The 17881-nt window shown below is 47.6% G+C and overlaps 1 protein-coding gene across 5 annotated transcripts; it reads left to right on the top strand.

The window, feature by feature from the left end:
- Positions 1-2038: 2038 nt before the first annotated feature.
- POGK (pogo transposable element derived with KRAB domain) lies at positions 2039-17040 on the top strand. Of its 5 annotated transcripts, XM_053605588.1 has the most exons (7): positions 2088-2199; positions 2946-3039; positions 3486-3619; positions 9189-9315; positions 10312-10413; positions 12007-13492; positions 15189-17040. In XM_053605588.1, the coding sequence occupies exons 3-6, from the start codon at positions 3488-3490 to the stop codon at positions 13476-13478; spliced, it is 1833 nt and encodes a 610-aa protein (XP_053461563.1). In that variant the 5' UTR covers positions 2088-2199; positions 2946-3039; positions 3486-3487; the 3' UTR covers positions 13479-13492; positions 15189-17040. The 5 variants fall into 5 exon arrangements, with proteins under 5 accessions (XP_053461561.1, XP_053461564.1, XP_053461563.1 ...); XM_053605586.1 differs by lacking the exon at positions 2946-3039 and having other exon boundaries at positions 2039-2199; XM_053605589.1 differs by lacking the exon at positions 2946-3039 and having other exon boundaries at positions 2042-2345.
- Positions 17041-17881: the final 841 nt, after the last annotated feature.

The raw sequence follows: 17881 nt of genomic DNA, 5'->3' as shown, positions 1-17881 counted from the left end.
TTGATCATGAAGCTGTGAGTTCAAATGGAGAATCAGACGGATCACTATTGGTTAGCTTGCTCTCAGAGACACCTGATCAAGCTGCATGAGAACATCAGGACTTGGGGACTAAAACCCTAACATAATATTCCTTTGTGGTTCTCTCATAACTTGTATTTTTTTTTAAGAAGTTGAGATGCCAATGATGTCCCTGGTTCCTACCCTTCCCCCTTTCCTGACACCTTCCTCACTTTTCTATTTGAACCTGTCATTTCCTCCAGAAAGTTTAGATGAGAATGACAATCAATTTTGGCTAAGCCGCCACCCATGCTTAAAAAATACTAACGTTATACACAAAAGAACTGTTTGTTAAAAAAAACAAAAAATTCTAAACACATCCCCATCCCCCATATTTGAATAATCTCCATCCATTACACCTTCTCATCTTGGGTTGTCAGCCATAATTACGCTTCCAAATTGTGTCATATTTTATGTATTACCAGCACAGCCCCAAGGTGGCCTCTCCCACTGCAGAGACAGGTAAAATTCACACATACTCAGGTCTCAGGGACAATCTGAGAAGTCTGACAGACTCTGTCCTTTACCAACCTCAGCCCTGGTCCTCTGATCACCTCCTTCCCCCTACACACAACTTTTTGCCTGCCCAACCCAGTTTTAGCAAGAATCTTGCTAAGTCAGTTTAGAGAGAATACTCCACCCTTGCTATCTGATCACCCTCAATATCTGATCAAATCCTTTTCCCCCCACCCTTGGTATCTGAACACTTGGATCTGCAAGAATACTGTTAAGTCGGTTTAGCAAGAATTCCTCTACTCTTGATGTTTCCTCTTAGTACTTTTCCTTCCAGTGACCCCCTTTATCGTGCCGCTGTCTTTGGACTATTGAGAAAGAGGAACAGGGAGACTACGGTAGACGGAGCAGCAGCATTTACTAGCCTAAAGAGGGCTGTGATGAAAAGACAGGCACCCCAGGTGACTGGTTGGGGATCAGGTTTTAAGGGTGTGGGACTGGGTAGCTGACATAATGATGGAGGGAGAAGTGCCTTTCACACAAGGGCCAAGGTTACATGTTCTCAGGTTTAGCAAGATGTTAGCTCAAGCCAAACCAGGTAGGGGTCTTTACAGATCTCCCAGTAGCTGAGTGAGCACTGGCCAGTGTTCTCAGAAATTATGTAAGCATGTTCCTTAAGTATAGGGCAAGTCTTCCCTATTGTGATCATTTTTGACACCTATCACAACAACCAGGAATAACCTCTTCCTTACTCTATCAACGAAGTACCAAAGTAAATCTTGTCTTTAAAAAGTTCCCAACCAAAGACCCAAACTCAGAAGCTTCTTCTAGAATGAGAAAGAGCTTCAAGGGAGTCTCCGGTGCCTTGTACTATATTGTCCACAGACAGAGAAGTAAAAAATTCCTTTGAATGCTCTGGAGAAGAAAGATTCTTCTTATACACCTGCTCCATCCATGGGGTTACATACTTGGCATTTAACAGGCAACAACTACAAAAATCGTAGTTCCTTCTTCATGTACAAGAGGGCTGTCCAGAAAATATCCAGTCACGCACTATAACACACAGAGACGTACGTAGGTGGCTGGATACTTTTGCAGCCGCCCTCATATTACCAAGTTCCGGACGTAAGCCTAATTCTTTCCCAAAGACCTCGCCTCAAACCCCTACACTCCCTTGCTGGTCTATTCTTCAGGCTTTTCCTGGAAGCAACGGAGGAAAAGCTTTGAGCGCTCATCCAAGCAAGTGCAACCCTCTGGTGAAGGCAAACCAGCCCATGGCTGTGTGCGCCCGCTCTACACTCGGTGAAAAAATAAATCCGGGCTCTTCCAGCCTCATCCACGCCGAGGTCGCCCGCGGCGCTCGAAGCGGTCCGCACGGGGCAGGGCAAGGCAGAGGGCTCGGCCGCCGCAGCCCGGGAGCGGACGCCCGGGCCGGCCGGAAGCCGCACCGGGAGGAGGGTCGGTCCCCGGGCGCTGCCGAGGCCTGCTGACATCAGCCGCGCTCCTCCCCTCGCCTCCCAACACCCTCAGCTCCCGGCCGGACCCTCCCTCCTCCCACCACGTGTCCTCCCCGCTCCCTCCCGAGGGGCCGCGCGCACGGGAAGCTGTAGAAGCGGAAAGGATGGCGCTGTGACAGCCGGGCCGGAGGCCTCGCGTCCCCACCCCGCGCCCCAGCCGCTCGGCCCCGCGGTGAGTGCGCGTGGGCGGCGCGGCCCCTCCCCCGGGCCCCGGGCGGTGGGGCCGCGGCGGGGGCGGGGGCGTTGGGGCTGCGCCCGCCGCCTTTGTTGCGGGCCGGCCGGGAGAGGCTGGCGGCGCCGGCTCTCGCCGCCCGGCAGGTGCGCTGGGGCCGGGAGAGGGCCTGGTGGGCGGGCAGGCCGGGCGTAGGGGCGACGGGAGCGCTCCCGCCGCGGGGCCGCGGAGAAGGGGAAATGGGACAAGATGGCTGGAGAATCCGAGCGTGCCCGGGGGGCGCGGCGGCAGCGGGCGGGGCAGCTGGGGGCTGGCGGGAGAGGCCGCGGCCAAGTTCGGGCCCCGGTGCAGGGCGCTGAAGCCTGTTCTGCCCACCCCAGACCCGTCCCTCCTGCGTTCGCCCGTCTTTTTTGGAAATAACGAAAACGCTGACTTTGAACTCCGGAGGGATCTTTTCTTTGCAAGTCCGGAAGGATGCGGCCCTCAAGATGCTCCCTGACTGCACACCTACGAATTGCCCGCGCCCCTAGAGGGCAGGAGCGCGGCCCTTTGTACTGGCCTAGGAGCCAGCGAATAGAGAATGTGCTGCCCAGAAGCGACGAGTCATTTCCCAGTCGTGTGGGCCCAAGCAGATTTCTGCACCTTTGGGGGTATCCAGGCATACCCATCACTGCGCGTCACTGACTCCCAGGTTAGGAAAGTCCCTTAAGGCAGAATGACTATTTTCTGAACCTGCTGTTGGACAGAACCTTTGAATTTGGAAGATCCAGATAATGAGCCTCTGAGCCAAGCACTCTGTTGATGCAGAACTGAACTGCCTTCTAGTACCAGCCCAGTTGAGTAAGTGTCCTGTCTGTGTTCAGACACCTTCACTGATAGGAAATCGGCACTCCTCCCCTACCTCGGATGCCTGTTTGGGTGGCATTGGCTATAAGAAAGTAATGTCTTTCAGAGCACTCTTCCGGGAATATTTATTTACCCACTGGTCTCAGTTCTGCCCTTCGGTCTCTACAAACTAGTCGGGTCTTTCTTCCAGATCGCAGATGGCTTTTAAATGTTTGAAGGCAGCCAGATATGTTATCTACCCTCAGCCTCTCTTATCATAATTAAATATGTCACCTTCTCACTTCCTGGCCAACTCCATTCCTTTCCTCCTTTCCAGCCGGAACAATGCTTGGGTGCAAAAGAGGTTTGTGTATGGCTGAGCCTCTGCCTTCATGGGCTTTGTAGCGGTCACACCTGGTTCTTTTGACACCTGGTTTTTCTGACCTGAATATTGCTTGCAGAGATGGAGCCCACAGCCTACCCTCTCAATTTGACCCTGAAAGAAGAGAAAGAAGAAGAAGAGATTCAGAGCAGGGAACTGGAGGACGGCCCCACGGATATGCAGAAAGTACGAATCTGCTCAGAGAGTGGTTGGGTAAGTAAGAACGTGTGGGGTCCACGTAGAAGTGAGAAGCAGGCCTGGGAGCCAGGCTTGCTTTAAGTCTCCTCAGGCAGACATGGGAAGTAAAAATAGCCCAGCCTCGTGTGTTTGCATTCCTGAGAAAACAGCTCTGTGGCTTTAAAAGGCAGTGCAAAGAATGGAGAAGGTAGTTATGGGAATAGTCCCTTCAACCAGGCAGTCTTCCTCATCAGTTGGGAAGTCCGAGAAGTCTGTCTCTCTCCTTCCCACAATTCCCCTATGCCCTGCTCAATGCCAGGCACACTGTAGGCACCAAAAACATGTTTGCTGGCTTACTGTTGCTTGACGGGACCATTGAGGGAAGGCTCAGGTTATTGAGCTGACATGAGGAGAGTTAGGCCAGGTGGTTCTGCACGACTACCTCTTAATCATGATTCACACAGGGTAACTGCAAGTCCACTGAAATGGTATGCAGTGGAGAATACAGAGATCTAGCGTATTCAAACAGAGTAGTGTGATAGAGGTAAACTTAAAGAAATGTAAATGCAGCAGATACTGGTAGTTAACCTATACTATTCACAGTAGTTACTGGGCTTCCTGGTGTTTAGGCATGAATGGTAAACATTTTATTTTATTTTTATTATTATTTATATATTTTGAGACAGAGTCTCACTTTGTCACCCTCACTTTGTCGCCCTCAGTAGAGTGCTGTGGCATCATAGCTCACAGCAACCTTAAACTCTTGGGCTCAAGAGATTCTCTTGCTCAGCCTCCCAAGTAGCTGGGACTAAGTCATCTGCCACAACACTGGCTATTTTTTTTTATTTTTTTTTAGAGACGGGGTCTCGCACTTCAGGCTGGTCTCAAACTTGTGAGCTCAGGCAATCTACCACCTCAGCCTCCCAGAATGCTAGGATTACAGGCGTGAGCTACCGCACCCAGCCTTGAATGGTAAACGTTTTAAACAACAAATTGACATTCCTTTTCTCTGTTCAGTTGTGTATGAACATTGTCAGTGTACATAACATTCTTTGTTTCCCAGCAGAGTCCCTATCAATAGAACCACATACTTCCCAATTGTTCAGTCCAGCCCCCCTTCCCACATTAGGGAACTGGGCTGCTGAAAGGTTGCTGCTTCGCCCCAAGGGTACACATGTACACTGACATTTATTCTTAAAAACCGGTCCTCTGAGCTATGCCCTTAAAAGTAGTGCATGTTGCTATATGTATGTTATATCACAATAAAAGAAAACAACAGTGTAGCCCCAAGGGTGGTGCCTGTGGCTCAAGGAGTAGGGCGCCGGTCCCATATGCCCGGAGGTGGCGGGTTCAAACCCAGCCCCGGCCAAAAAAAAAAAAACAGTGTAGCCCCAGGCTCTGGGTTTGCCAGTCTAGCTGTGGAGACCATGCTGCCTTGTCTCGGTGTTCCTAACTCCTCCCGTATTCCTTCCCAATTCTGATCTGAACAAGAGTCAGGCCTATCCAGCCTGGAATAGGACCTCAAGGCAGTAGAAACCCTGGGCTCTAAGACTCAATTGGCCAACCCAAAAAATCTAGGTGTGAACAATTTTGGGCAACAGATGCAGTAAAAATGAATATGTTAGGATAATAAGAAAGGCGCAAGGTAAAGATTATGCTTGGGCTGTGCAAGAAGAAGGTAACTGGAGGTGCTGGAGGAGGGACCCAGCAGCTTCCTGGAGCTAGGGGTATGATATGTGTGGCCTGCTGGCATCTGCCATCCATCGGAGTTACTGAGCACAGTGCGGGGCATAAAGATACAATCCTACCCTCATGGAGTTCCTAGTCCTAAGAGCAAGACAGAAAAGGAAGCATAGTAAGTGCAGTGTGCAGAGGGCAGTAGTGGTCAGCCACCATGTGCTGGCAGCCAAGGTGCAGATGTCTTGTCCGGGCTGGAAAACTGAAGGGGCTTCCTGGACAAGCCTTGAGCAGCAAGCAGTTTTGCCCTCCTGCCCTTGTCCCTGGACATTTGGCAATATCTGAAGACACTTTGGGTTGCCACTCAACGGCTTGGGTAGGGGCAGAGTGGGGGGTGGCAGATCCTACTGGTATCGCATGGATAGAAGCCAGAGATGCTGCTGAACATTTGCAGTGCACAGGATTCTCCCACACGCAAGGATTCCCCCACACTGAAGAATTATCTGCCCCAAAGGTCAATTGTGCTGAGGTTGAGAAACACTGCCCTAGACCATTAAATTAGGGGATGAAAAGAACTGAGTCTGTTTCTTAAATATGTATTTGGTTGTAGGGAATTATATTAGGGTGATCAATAAAAGCTTTTCAAGGCTAAAAACTGCTATATGTTAGGATCAGATACCATAGAATTAGAGTAGAAATGCAATTTCAACTTAGGAAAGAGCAAAAATGTACTTTGAACTAAGTTTTAGTTACGAGTGGAGTCAGCCAATGGAAGGGAGGAGTTTGCACCCCAAGCAAGAGGACAGCACAAGCAAAAGCTTGTGTGCAGAGTAAGGAGTGGCTCCTACAGCTGGGACCTGAGGTGCTCAGCAGCACAGGAGGAGGCCAGGCCAGGGGCCAGGGCCTGCGTGCCAAGGAACATGAGCACTCTCTTCAGCTCTGAGTAATGAGTCCTTAGCCCATCTTTCCAAGGGAAGCCTCAGGCTGTCTACAGCCCCCATGCTAAGGTTGAGTGGCTTGCTGAAAAGCATAAGCTTTGGAGTCAGACTTTCTAGCTCTGGGACCTTGTGCAAGTTTCTTCACCCTCAATTTCCTTTCCCATCGTAGCAGGGTAGTAATCTTCATACCAACTAGCTTATTTAAAGGATTCAATGAAAGGATGTATTTCTGTAAGAGGGAGTGCCCCGTCCAGTGCCTGGCACATAGCAGGCACTCCATCCATGCTATAGTACAACCTCACTGGCTTGGTCCCTGCCACCTTTGCTGGGTTGTTGTAAGGCTTTAGTGAGGCTGTGCAATGTGTGAGCACTTCACAAGTTACCCTTTGAGGTAAGCCCAGGCAGAGCAAGGCGGAGCATACCAGCTAAAGGAAGAACACCTATCTGATGGGTCCTTGATCTTCTGAGGGAAGGGAGGAGGGCCTCTCCCCGCAAGGCCAAGAAAGGGTATCTGGAGGTTGTACGCAGACTGCCTGACTTGTCAGTTTTGCCTAGGCCTGGCCCTGTTTACCTTCTGCTGTGTTCGGCCAGATAAAAGGCCTCTGTGGAGCAGGGGAGGCCTACACAGCAGGGCCTGGCCGAGGGCTTGCTCAATTCTCGCCGAGTTGCTGTGAGGAGAATTTCTCAGTCACTGCACTGTGCCTCTGGAGCATAATGTGAGCTTGTTTGAAGATCCTCCACGGCTCCATCATGAATAGGAGAACATGATTCCGCACCAGTCTCTGGCCTTCCCACTACTTCAGGGCTCCTCAGCCCTAATGTGTTTACCAGGCCTAGAATGTGTTACCTCTAAGTATGGGTAGTCCCTCTGGAATGACAAGCAGAGCCAGTCCTGTGTCCCATTTCATCAGCAAAGGGAAAGGGACTATTAATAGGTATGGCCTAGATCTGGAACTTTCTAGGGAGAAGAAAAGGCCAAAGGGAGAGTTGTTTAAAAGCCTGGGAAGGTGGGGAGGGAGTGGTGTGGAAAATTCCTGGGCTGACTGGCTTTCCCAGGTTGAGGCAGCCTGTAGGAAGCCTGGAAGCCAAGCCATTTTTACCTCCTAGTATTTCACACTTAGGGATTTTTATCCATTCTTACTCCAAATAGTAGGCTCAGCTTTATGACAGGTAAAATTTCATGATTCCTTGAAACCGTTCCAAGCGGAACAAAAGAAGGGAAGTCCAGGGATGATTTGCCTAGATCATTTATTCAAGAACACATTTTCAAGTGACTGCTAGCTGCAGGAAGTAGGCTTAGGGAAACACAAAAGAGGTGGGCAGTGTTTCTGCCCTCAGCAGGTTCATATTCCAGTGCAGGGAGCAGAGAGGTAAACCTAAAGGATACTGCAGTGTGACAAGTGCCACCGCAATGTTGAACCCAGGACATCACAGGAACATATAGATGTCGTCACAGCATGGCGACGACGGAGTGGGCTTCTGGGGCGGGGGGCAGGATGTCTGGCTGTCTAGGAGAATGGGGAAGCACCTCTGAGGCCCAGGGAGAACATGGGCCACGCCATAGAAGTGTTGGGGGATGGGACCTGTAGGCAGTGGGTACAGGTGGACTGCCGAGGTGGGAGAGAGTGGAAGGCTAGTCATCAGGGAGACAGCTCTGCTCTCTGGATAGCCAGAGCCTTGGCATCACACGATGCTGAGTCTAAATCACAAGCAGTGTCACATGGCCTGGAAATGAGGTCCCTCTGAGCCTGTTTCCTTGATTAAATGGGGACAACTCTGCTCCTCCACAGGGTTGTTTGGGGAAACAAATGAAGCAGTTACACAGCCTTTCCTAGTAAGTGCCCTACGTGTAAGGTGCTGTGGTGATGGGGAGAGTAAGTAGTGAGGGAGGAAAGGTCGGTGTATCTGAGTGACTGATGATTGACTCCTGGGGAGGCTACAAGCCGTGCAGATACTCATTTTCTAAGCTGAGGAAAAGCAATACTGTAATCACCCAGGCCCAAGGTATAGCTGTGAGGAATAGCTTTGAAGCAAGCTGCCTAGTGCTTTCTTACCACTAAATATGGTGAGCTCTGGAGTAGGGTTTTTAATGACTGAAAGAAAAAAAAGAAACATAGTAAGAAGAAAAGCAAATCATTTAAAAAGCAGAGGAGGTTGGTGTGGGTAGCATAGCTGCCTTTAACTACTGAGTAGCCTTGCCCTGCTGGGGAAGTGGGGGGCTGGTGGAAGAGTATTCCCTAGTGGAAAGGAACCATCCTTGGGGCTTTCTGCCTACTTGGTCTAGGATCAAAGCAAACTAGTTTGCTCTGGCATCTCATTATATAAATTAAGCTCTAATTAGCCCTTCTCTCCTCTTCATGCTCTTGTGGATTGGAAAGGCCAAGTAAGGCCCCTTCTCTCCCTGGTTCCTCCTTGGGTGGCTCTGGATTCCAAGTCAAACAGTTGGGTTAGTGTTCTTGGGAATGGGGTACCCCAGAAAACCACAGGGATCCCATGGAGAGCAGTGATCCTATTCAAATTTACAAACCAACCCACCCCACCCAGGGCTGAGGGTCTGACTGAAAGATATGGGTTGGGATGAGTGTTGGTGGGGATACTTTGGGTGTGGTGGCTTTCATCTCTGGGGCTGGGGGTGAGCTGTGAGCAGCTCTCACCACAGTGTATGAGTTTACTGTGTCCAGGTTCCAGTGTCCCCCAGCTGGGGGTGGGGATCAATGGTAGGGAGTTTTCTTCTCCAGGGGCTGCTTTTTTTGTCTGTGAACTGGGAGTGGCAGGCACCGTAGTGATGGGTAAGAACTCAGCGGGGCATAGGAGGATCAAGCTCTTGCCTCCAGCAAGTCATGTGAATGTGGACATATGGTTCCCCCTGAGTGAAGGCTCCTTCCCTGACCTGTGAGAGAAAGGGCTACCCCATGTAAGGTCTGTCTGTCTGAAAGTCCATGTCTGCATGTACCTGTTCATCACTGGGAAAGGCCTGTTGACTGTTCCAGGTACCAGCCCTGTTTGATGAAGTGGCCATATATTTTTCTGATGAAGAGTGGGAAGTTTTGACAGAGCAACAAAAGGCTCTCTACCGGGAAGTCATGAGGATGAATTATGAAACTGTCTTATCCCTAGGTAAAGCTTTTTTTTATTTGTGTCCTGGAAGCTCTGAGCCCAGAGAATTGCTTGCATGTATCTCTTCTCTGGTGTATCTGGTGTCCCTTTGTCCTGAACTTGGACTTGTTCTCCTCAGGGTGCTATTTAATTTCTTATTTTCAGTTTGGGCAGTATGTAAATATTGTGTCTACTCAGCAGTTTGTACCACTTCCCAGAAATTTCCCCCATTCAACCTAGGCCTTGGCATTTTAAAAAAAGCAACTTAACCTTAGGAATGTCACCCGGCATCTGGGCCCATGCTTCTTTTTTTTTTTTTTTTTTTTTTTGTAGAGACAGAGTCTCACTTTATGGCCCTCGGTAGAGTGCCGTGGCCTCACACAGCTCACAGCAACCTCCAACTCCCAGGCTTAAGCGATTCTCTTGCCTCAGCCTCCCGAGTAGCTGGGACTACAGGTGCCCGCCACAACACCCAGCTATTTTTCGGTTGCAGTTTGGCCGGGGCTGGGTTTGAACCCATCACCCTCGGTACATGGGGCCGGCGCCCCACCGACTGAGCCACAGGCGCCACCCGGGCCCATGCTTCTTAAATTCTTAAACAAGGGAAAGCAGGCCTCGTGGTTATCCTGGCAGACTCAGAAGCCTGGGAACATATACTCAAAGAGTGCGCCCCTCCGCAGCACTGACACCATCATGTTCTCAGCGTGTAACCACTTAGAGGCCTTCTCCAGTTGCCTCACGCCAGTACCAAATGTTCACTCGATCATTGGCTCCATCCACCCACTTCCTGCTAAATGCAGTTCTTTTTCCATTGTTGGTAGAACCATCCCTCATTAGCAGAGATCCATAAATGCCCTTGGACAGGCCTGTTTTCCATCATATGTTTGTTTTCTTTAAGTATCCCTGAGACTTTTCACCAAAAAGGGGAGGGTGTTTCTTTAGTATTATAAAGTACTTCCTTTGGTCATTCTCCAGGACAGTGACACAGCTATTACCTGTTGTGTTTCCTATGAACAGAATTCCCATTCCCTAAGCCAGACATGATCACTCGGTTGGAAGGGGAGGAGGAGTCTCTGAATTCTGACGAGTGGCAGCTCCAAGTAGGAGGAACCTTTGCAGGTACTACAGGCAAACCAGCTCAGCATCTATCCAGACAGGAGCACCGTGAAGATGGGCTTTCAGTTTCTCTGGACGCTCTGTGGCATTTAAGAGTGAGGTGGAAAGACGGGCTTTGGAGTTTAAAAATTTCCCTCTTCCTAGTGCTAACTGTGTGACCTAAGGCAAATTCTTTCACCTCCGACCCTCCACCTCTTCCTCCGTTAGCTCTGGGTGATAAGACTTTTTTTTTTAAAGACAGAGTCTCACTCTGTCACCCTGGGTAGAGTGCTATGATGTCATAACTCACAGTGACCACAAACTCTTGGACTCAAGCAATCCTCCTGCCTCAGCCTCCAGAGTAGCTGGGACTACAGGTGCCTGCCATGACACTTGTCTGGTTTTTCCATTTTTATGGAAAAATGGGGGCCTCACTCTTGGTCAGGCTGGTCTCGAACTCTTGAGCTACAGGGATCCATCTGCCTTGACCTCCCAGAGTGCTGGGATTATAGGCGTGAGCCACTGTTTTCGGCCTGGATGATAAGACTTGATGTGCAACCTAGTGTGTGGTTCAAGTGGAATGAGGCTTCTACAGCCTTTGGCCTAGCATCATCCTGGGTGAACTGGGCCTCCTCACTCCCCCACTATGCCTCTGTAAATAGTGAGGCAGCTCACTTCCTGAGTTACATGGCTTTCCATCCATTTCATACCAGATAGAAAAATCAATAGCAGCTATCGTACACATTTCTAAGAAGCACTTACTCCTTTATGGAGAAAAATGGTTAGTAAGGTAGCAGTCAAATAAATGTAGCATAGGTTCCAGACAGTCAGAATAGCTTTATCTTTCTTTTCTCTAGAGGTAAGAGTTTAAAATGCTGTATTTCATTGACTGTAAGATGTGTTTTTCCCCCACCAATTCACCATCTCTGAAACTGAAAATACCTCTAAAAGTCAGTGGCATGTCATAGCTTAATTAGTGGTACCTTGCCTTCTTTAATGAGACATAACGGTGCATTCTACAACTGACAGCTTTCATTTTAATTTTGGTGAAATTTCCCCAAATCACACTTAGCTTCTGTGGCCACCTTCTAAATATAAACATACAGTGAAACCCAGTCCTGACATTGCTGTGCAAGAACTAATTTTCTGTCTTACTAGCTTAACTTTGTTAAGTGGTTTTTTCCTATAGGTTTCTTAGTTCAGGAGATGTGATTCAGCCCGCGATGTACCCAGATGTCTGTAATATTATGTGGCAGAAAGGGTTACATTTAGCTTCTCATTCACTTAATTATTTTGACCCAAACATGGCTCCCAAATTATTTAGTGCCTGTGTTCAGTTCCCAGCTCTGCCCCTGTCTAGTGGGGCTACCTCCATGCCTTTTGTGACCCCTGTAGTATCTCTTTCCTCAGCTGCAAAGAAGGAACAGGGAACAGTGACAAAGAAAATCAGATGTGGAAAACCCATGTAAACTGGTGTAGGGTCAAGGACATAGAGAATGGTTATCTCTTACTAAGTTACAACTTTTGGTGAAAGTCAGATTAAGGTATTCTTTGCATTTCAACCCCAAAAGTCAAGATATAAACTATTATTTTTGCTCCTCCCTGTCTGTCTCTCAGAAAATGAAGACTCTGACGTAAAGCCTCCAGACTGGGCAAGCCCGGCGAATGCTGCCTCCCAGTTTGCTCAGCCTCAGCACCTCGACAGCTTTGGCCTCCGTCTGCCTCGGGACATCACGGAGCTGCCCGAGTGGAGTGAGGGGTACCCCTTCTACATGGCCATGGGCTTCCCAGGGTATGACCTCTCCGCCGACGACATAGCTGGGAAGTTTCAGTTCAGCCGTGGCATGCGCCGCAGTTACGACGCAGGGTTCAAGTTAATGGTGGTGGAATATGCCGAGAGCACCAACAACTGCCAGGCTGCCAAGCAGTTTGGAGTATTAGAAAAAAACGTTCGAGACTGGCGCAAAGTGAAGCCTCAGCTCCAGAATGCCCACGCCATGAGACGGGCATTCCGAGGCCCCAAGAATGGGAGGTTTGCACTGGTGGACCAGCGTGTGGCCGAGTATGTCAGATACATGCAGGCCAAAGGGGACCCCATCACCAGGGAGGCGATGCAGCTAAAAGCCCTTGAAATCGCCCAGGAAATGAACATTCCAGAGAAAGGGTTCAAGGCAAGTTTGGGTTGGTGTCGAAGAATGATGAGAAGGTATGACCTGTCTCTGAGGCACAAAGTGCCGGTGCCCCAGCACCTGCCGGAAGACCTGACTGAGAAACTTGTCACATACCAGCAGAGCGTGCTGGCTCTGCGCAGGGCACACGACTACGAGGTGACTCAGATGGGGAATGCAGATGAGACGCCCATTTGTTTAGAGGTGCCATCGAGGGTGACTGTTGACAACCAGGGCGAAAAACCTGTCTTGGTCAAGACGCCAGGCAGAGAAAAACTGAAAATCACGGCCATGCTTGGTGTCTTAGCTGACGGGAGGAAATTACCTCCGTACATCATTTTGAGGGGAACATACATCCCCCCTGGGAAGTTTCCCAGCGGGATGGAAATCCGCTGCCACCGCTATGGGTGGATGACCGAGGACTTGATGCAGGACTGGCTGGAGGTGGTGTGGAGGCGGAGGCCGGGAGCAGTGCCCAAGCAGCGAGGGATGCTGATCTTGAACGGCTTCCGGGGCCACGCCACCAACTCTGTGAAGAACTCCATGGAAAGCATGAACACCGACATGGTGATCATCCCCGGGGGCCTGACCTCGCAGCTCCAGGTGCTGGATGTGGTGGTCTATAAGCCGCTGAATGACAGCGTGCGGGCCCAGTACTCCAACTGGCTTCTGGCCGGGAACCTGGCACTGAGCCCAACCGGGAATGCCAAGAAGCCACCCCTGGGCCTCTTTCTGGAGTGGGTCATGGTGGCGTGGAACAGCATCTCAAGTGAGTCCATTATCCAAGGGTTCAAGAAGTGCCACATCTCCAGCAACTTGGAGGAGGAAGATGATGTCCTGTGGGAAATCAAGAGTGAGTTGCCAGGAGGAGGAGAACCACCAAAAGAATGTGATACTGAAAATGTGACTGAGGGCCACTGAAGGGAGAGTTAAAGGTAACGGTCGGGAGCAGGTGCTCAGCGCCCTGCTGGTTGACGGGGTTTGGGCCAGACCTTCAAGCCTGTAGTGCAGTTGTATAGATAACAGGCCATCAGCATTTTCTCCACTATATGAACCTTACCTTACTTTGTGTGCATTTTGGTCTGCAGCCTGGACCCAGGAGCCCTTGTATAATACGTAAAATGACCAAAGAGTGAGCTTCCAGCAACATCTAATCTGAGAGCTGTAAGGTTAAAGAAATTATCTGGGCCTAAGAGAGCATGGTCTGACATTGCTTAGTTCACAGTTTTGTTTGAAAAGCCAACATTTTTCATTCCCTTACAAATCGTGTTGGAGCTGATACATGTGCATGATATGTTGTGACAGTTAGACTTACTGTCATCAGCCTGCAGGACAGTGACCCAGGAAGAGCACTAAGTGTGCCTTCATGCTGTGTCCTCAGGGCCTCAGGGCACAGTCCTGGGGTGATTTATAAGTATGCTGCTTGCTTTTTCCTAGTGAGTTCAGGGGTTCGAAAACATCATCTTAGTCTCATAATGACCTTCACATGGAATAGGCAATTACAGTAATTTCCTGTGGTCAGCAGATGTCAGAAGGAAGATATTTTCAAATTGCATCATTTTGCACCAAAAAAAGAAAGTAAAACAGGGTGCATATCTAGAACTCCAGTGAGTAAAGTTTGAAGGTGGAGGGTGATAGGTTTGGAATTTTTCACAGTTGAGTACAGAAGAGAAGCAGCTTTAAAAGAAGGTGGGGGATGGAGGCCTAACAGACACAACACTGGTAAAAGGAGCCATGACCTGCCCTGTCCATCCCCCACTCCTTGAGTGAGGAGGAGAATGACCATGGACTTAAGAGAAACATAAGAAAGAACAGTTTATATACCTGCTTGTTCTCATTCCCCTGTCCAATAGTTGGACCTGAAGCCATCTCGACACATTTTTTCTTTCTTTTAAAGCGTAATTAGGTGTTTCCATCTTCTTTGCTCACCAAAAGAAATGCTGAGGATATCTTTGACCTTACTTCATGTTGTGTACCTATGTTTCAGTGAGTGGCCGATGTCTCCAAGTTCCTTGCCCCCAGATCAGATTTACTTAGCTCACTGAACCCATTATAATTCTGAGATCCCTGAAATTACAGTGGAGCATGGAGTTCTTACTAATAAATGCAAAGAATTGCTTTTTTTCCCTTATGTCCCCCACTTGTTGGAAACCCACAATGAATTCAGCCCCACACCTTTTCTCCTAAGGCTTATCCTGCCTCTGTTAAATACCAGACTTGAACTACAGTGAGTTTATATCCTTTTCTCATTTGCCTTTTGCTTTTCCCTATCTTTGTTAGGTAACCTTTTTGTGCATTTTTAATTTTCTAGTCTTACTGCCTCAGGGACTTTGTTAAAAACTGCAAGATGTGAAAAGGGGGGAAAGCTATGCTAAGCTGCAGCTATGAACATGGGTTGTCAATCATGAGCTTTGGCTCTTCTCAGCCGCCACAGTTCTCTGCGCAGCAGCTGAGGAAGTGATGGAGGTAGAAAGGGATTTGCAGTGAACAAGAGATTAAGGGGGAGATGGGTAAGCAGAAAGCTGCCTTTTGTCAACTATTTGGAAATCTAACAGAATTACTATGTTTGTTAAAAGGACATCCAACATTCTCCAAGGGTTAATTCACACTTAGGTTCTCTCTGTTTTTTAGCAAATGGAACTGTGATTGAAATAGTTGGGGAGGAGAATTCATGAGAAGATTATTCCTGAAAGTATGAATGCCCAGGGAACAGCAGGAAAAGGCCATGGGGGCCTGACCCACCCTATGGTGTCAGAAAAGTCTGGGACCCTGAATTTCATCAGAGACATACTGAGAAAAGAAACTGCTTCTGCTCCATCTCTTGTTTTGGAGATGACTCCATCTGTCCATCAAAAAAAAAAAAAAAAAAAACCCTGTAAATATGAACCAACAATGGTATTTCCTAGAGAAGAGACCATTTATTTGTTCAACACCAACGGGAGACTCATCATATGGGCACAGCTCCAGTGGTGTCCTTTCTGTGGATAAAACCTCAAGTAAATGTTTTATTCTGCCTTTGAAAATGCTTCCAAAAGTAGACCCACATAGGTCAAGACTACAGAAAGGCTTTGTAGAAATGTGTCATTTAATGTACACCTGCTACTTATACATTTCCTCTTTTGGAAAAATGAGATACTAATGATAACAAAATTAAGACATAGACATACTGGCCTGGTGCCAGCAGATGGCTTTTCTATAGATAAACGAGGTTAGTGTGGAAGATACAGGTTAAAATAAAATATGCTCTTTTATTTATCTTCCCAATCTGGTTGGCAGCTAGACTTTTTTAGGGTCTTATTTAATGGCCCTATTTTTTTCATTATTATATTTAATGACAGGGCAGGATTTAAAGACAGTATACAAAGTCTTCTGTGTCTCAGGCTGCCTGCAGAAAAAAGTCACTAAATTATCTGCTGTCTGTGTGGTACAAGGCCCATTGACTCATCTGATACTTGTTTTGTTAATTTCTTTAATATTTTTTATCACGGGTGGTGGGAGGGCTTGAGCCTTTAGCCACAGCTATTTCAAGATTTCTCATCTCCTTCTGCCCTGCAGAAGGTGGGAAGGTCACTGAATTTTTACATTTGCATTCCCACTTGAGTGTTATGAAAACATTCCTTCAAAGCTCTGTCTGTGCTACAAAAAATATGCCAGAACCTCATAAGACAAAGCCATTGCTAGAAATGTCATTCCGATGTCAAATCTGGATAACAGGCTGCCATAACCACGTTTCCTTCCTGCAGACTCAGCTCACCTGTGTATTACAAAATGTTCTTGGCATCTTGAAACACCAGTTTCTACTCAGGTATTCATTTTCCTGTTAGTGATCCATCTTTCTGATCTTTTTAAACCAGTTTTCCCCCCAAGGTGGGGGGGAGAATTTCACTTAACTTCTAAGTATCTGCATAACTTTCAATTATTTGATTTGTTTCCCTAATTGTTTTTACCTATGTTGTATTCTTGGTCATCTCAAATGGCTTCTAAACCCAACTACTTTTCCATTCCAGAAGTCTCCATTCCTTACAGTTCTACCTAATTTTGGGTTTACTGTCCTAGCTACTGGCCTTTTCTTCTTTATGTGTTGTATTTCACTTGCCTTGGGGGCTTAAAAGATTTTTACCAGAACTAATTTCTGGTTCCAGTCTTGGAGCCATAGTTACCCAGTCAAGATGAGTAGAAAATGGGTTCAACTCCTGTTTCATTCCACCATAAACACCTCCGTGAGCCTCATCATCAGCTAGGAGATGATGCCTTACAGGTTGTATAGCACTGGAACTTTCCTAGAGTAATGGCTCTAATGTCAGGGTTTTTCTGGGCTCATTTTCCACTGACTTAATTATGATCTATGCCTAACAGAGCCCCAGTACAACTATTTTGCAGAATGGCTGTTACCCTAGAGTGACTATAGCACATATTGAGACGTAGTTGTACTCCCTCGTAGATAGGAACTGACCCTAACAATAAACTTTGATAATAAAGACAATAGGCTATGGTGGCTTTATTTAATTACCTCTTAGCATTGTGAAAAATAACATTTCAAGCTATTGTCTACACTTTATTCTCCGTCCAGTTTGGTATCAGTTGTTCAAGGGATGCAACATAAGTAATATTAGTGTCTTTGATACAAAAGGGGAAAAAATTCGCGAGGTTTTGTGGGTTTTTACTGTGAGGGAAGTATGGCATAAATAGTTCTTTTCCTCAGTCACGTTCTGGGTGCTCTCAGGAATGGTACGTTAACCAGAATCACATGAAGGAACTCCATGAACGGGTATGATAAAAACAAGCACCAACGTACTAACAAGCTGATGGATAGAAAAGAAAATTTAGGATCCTGTTTTCATAAATTTCTTTTAAAATGAAAGCATGATGAATCCATGTCTTTTTGTTATTTATGTGCTTTTAGTAAAATTAGTCCTGGTAATATACTGTGACCATAGACTTCATAGTAGTCTACTCTCCAAAAATAATCTGAACTTTTTGTACTTTTTAAACCACCAGAATTAAATGCTGACCCCATCTGTTGACCATACTCTCCAAGTCTGACCCCTCAGACTGAGATACCCAACCCTTCTTTCCTTCCCGAGGCATTTTGGTATGAGTCAAAGATCTGATAGGGCATTTATCTGTGGTTAAATGAGAGTAGTCATTCAGAAGATAATTTGTGAACATCCCAGTCACTTCAGGCAATAAAAAGGAGAAGTATTTAAGGAAGTTTGTGCTTGGTGGATCACAGCAGTGGATGGAAAAGGTAAAAACAATATGCTAGGCTGGCCCTGGGCCTGTCTGGTGAAGGCAGGCCTTATCACACCTGGTTTTGTACAATG

Source organism: Nycticebus coucang, chromosome 10 (genome assembly GCF_027406575.1).
Source record: "Nycticebus coucang isolate mNycCou1 chromosome 10, mNycCou1.pri, whole genome shotgun sequence".
Classification (NCBI taxonomy): domain Eukaryota; kingdom Metazoa; phylum Chordata; class Mammalia; order Primates; family Lorisidae; genus Nycticebus; species Nycticebus coucang.
This window is presented reverse-complemented; position numbering and strand designations above follow the sequence as displayed.

Coding starts and splice junctions, on each gene's coding strand:
- POGK (XM_053605586.1), top strand. CDS start 3,488: ATGGAGCCCACAGCCTACCCTCTCAATTTGACCCTGAAAGAAGAGAAA. Junction 9,316..10,311: donor TGAAACTGTCTTATCCCTAG/GTAAAGCTTTTT, acceptor TCCTATGAACAG/AATTCCCATTCCCTAAGCCA. Junction 10,414..12,006: donor AGTAGGAGGAACCTTTGCAG/GTACTACAGGCA, acceptor TCTGTCTCTCAG/AAAATGAAGACTCTGACGTA.